Here is a 1373-nt window from a genome sequence, read left to right on the forward strand (position 1 = left end):
AGGGAGGCGGGCTGCGGAGCTGTGGGCGGGTCTCCAGGAGGGAGAGGGAGGCGGGCTGCGGAGCTGTGGGCGGGTCTCCAGGAGGGAGAGGAGACGCGGCCTGATCGCTAGGTCGGGCAGGGGTAGGCGGGTCTCTAGGCGGGCGGAGGCGTAAACTGGTGGCTCGCTTGTCCGGGAAGGCGGGGTCGCGTCACTGGGGAGGAAGGGGCGGGACGCGACATGTGTTGCCGGAAGCGAGAGGTGTTTTCGGCACCGGAAGTACAGCGACGTGGCTTAAGCGTCCTGGCTAGTACCTGTGACAGGCTGTGATGGCGAGCTCGGCAGCCGCAGTCCCTTTCCTTGCTCCGCCTCTGGAGCAGCTCCGGCACTTAGCAGCGGAGCTGCGGTCTCTTCTGCCTCAAGTGCGGGGTGAGTTGTGGGAATCTGAGGCTCGGGGCTCCTGAGGGCGGTCGGGCGTCAAGTCAGGGCTCCGCTCATCTGTGTTTTGCTTTCCGGGTGGTCCGGCCTCCCACGCTACGCCCTCAAGTCGGCGAAGCCCAGGAGACAACCGAGGAATTTAATCGAGAGATGTTTTGGAGAAGACTTAGTGAGTGTCTCTGCCGCTGCAGACTCTTTCCTCATCGCTCCCTGCATCCCCTCTCCCCTCTCCTGTCCCCAGAGGAGATGACAGTCCTCCCGCCCCTCATCCCTTCTGCTACTCATCCTCGGCACTTGAGGCTGAAATATAAAACGATTTCTGGAGTTGTTTTGGAGCTGTTTATGATAAGGGTGGTGAAGGGACGTGTTAATAAAGTGTTTAAAAGTCCGTGTAGCAGTTGCAGCTTTAACCTTTTAACACTAACTTTGGCATCCGCTGCCTCTGCCACCCCCAGATGAGGCAGCAGTGAACCTGTCAGAGGAAGCCAAGATTCTGACCATACTGTTTTCCCGACTTCCACTGCCATCTCCACGGGTGAGCTTTATTTCCTGGAATTTTTGTGCTGCTTCTAGTTTTCCTCTCTCCTTCTACACTCAACTCACATTTATTTTCTCCATTTATCAAATGAGATTATAGTTCTTACCACACGGGATAATTGTGAGGATCAGATAGCCAAGTGCATAGTAGGGTAGAAAGGTCTAAATTCAGCCTGAAACTCAGTCAGGTTAGTTCCTCGTAATTTTAAAAGCCCTTTTTTGATTTATAGCTATTTCTCATACACAGTCCCCATCTGACAGATGAGCAAGCAGGTTTAGAGAGTCAGGTCAAGATTAATAAATGAAGGAGGGAGAACATGAGCAACGAAGTCGGGACCACGAGAGGTGCACCCACCCATTGAGACAGTGGAGCTGATCTATTGGGAGCTCACCAAGGCCAGCTGGACTGTGAAGGAAAA

At 54.3% G+C, this 1373-nt stretch overlaps 1 protein-coding gene across 1 annotated transcript in view; it reads left to right on the top strand.

The window, feature by feature from the left end:
* Positions 1 to 217: 217 nt before the first annotated feature.
* Ccndbp1 (cyclin D1 binding protein 1) overlaps positions 218 to 1373 on the top strand; it is a 5864-nt gene continuing 4708 nt past the window's right edge. The window contains exons 1-3 of the mRNA XM_026787864.1: positions 218 to 408; positions 527 to 586; positions 873 to 952. Coding sequence (XP_026643665.1) covers positions 309 to 408; positions 527 to 586; positions 873 to 952 — 240 coding nt within the window. The 5' untranslated portion in view covers positions 218 to 308. The remainder of the gene's footprint in view (positions 409 to 526; positions 587 to 872; positions 953 to 1373) is intronic.

The sequence above is a fragment of the Microtus ochrogaster genome (genome assembly GCF_000317375.1).
Source record: "Microtus ochrogaster isolate Prairie Vole_2 chromosome 14 unlocalized genomic scaffold, MicOch1.0 chr14_random_1, whole genome shotgun sequence".
NCBI classification, from domain to species: domain Eukaryota; kingdom Metazoa; phylum Chordata; class Mammalia; order Rodentia; family Cricetidae; genus Microtus; species Microtus ochrogaster.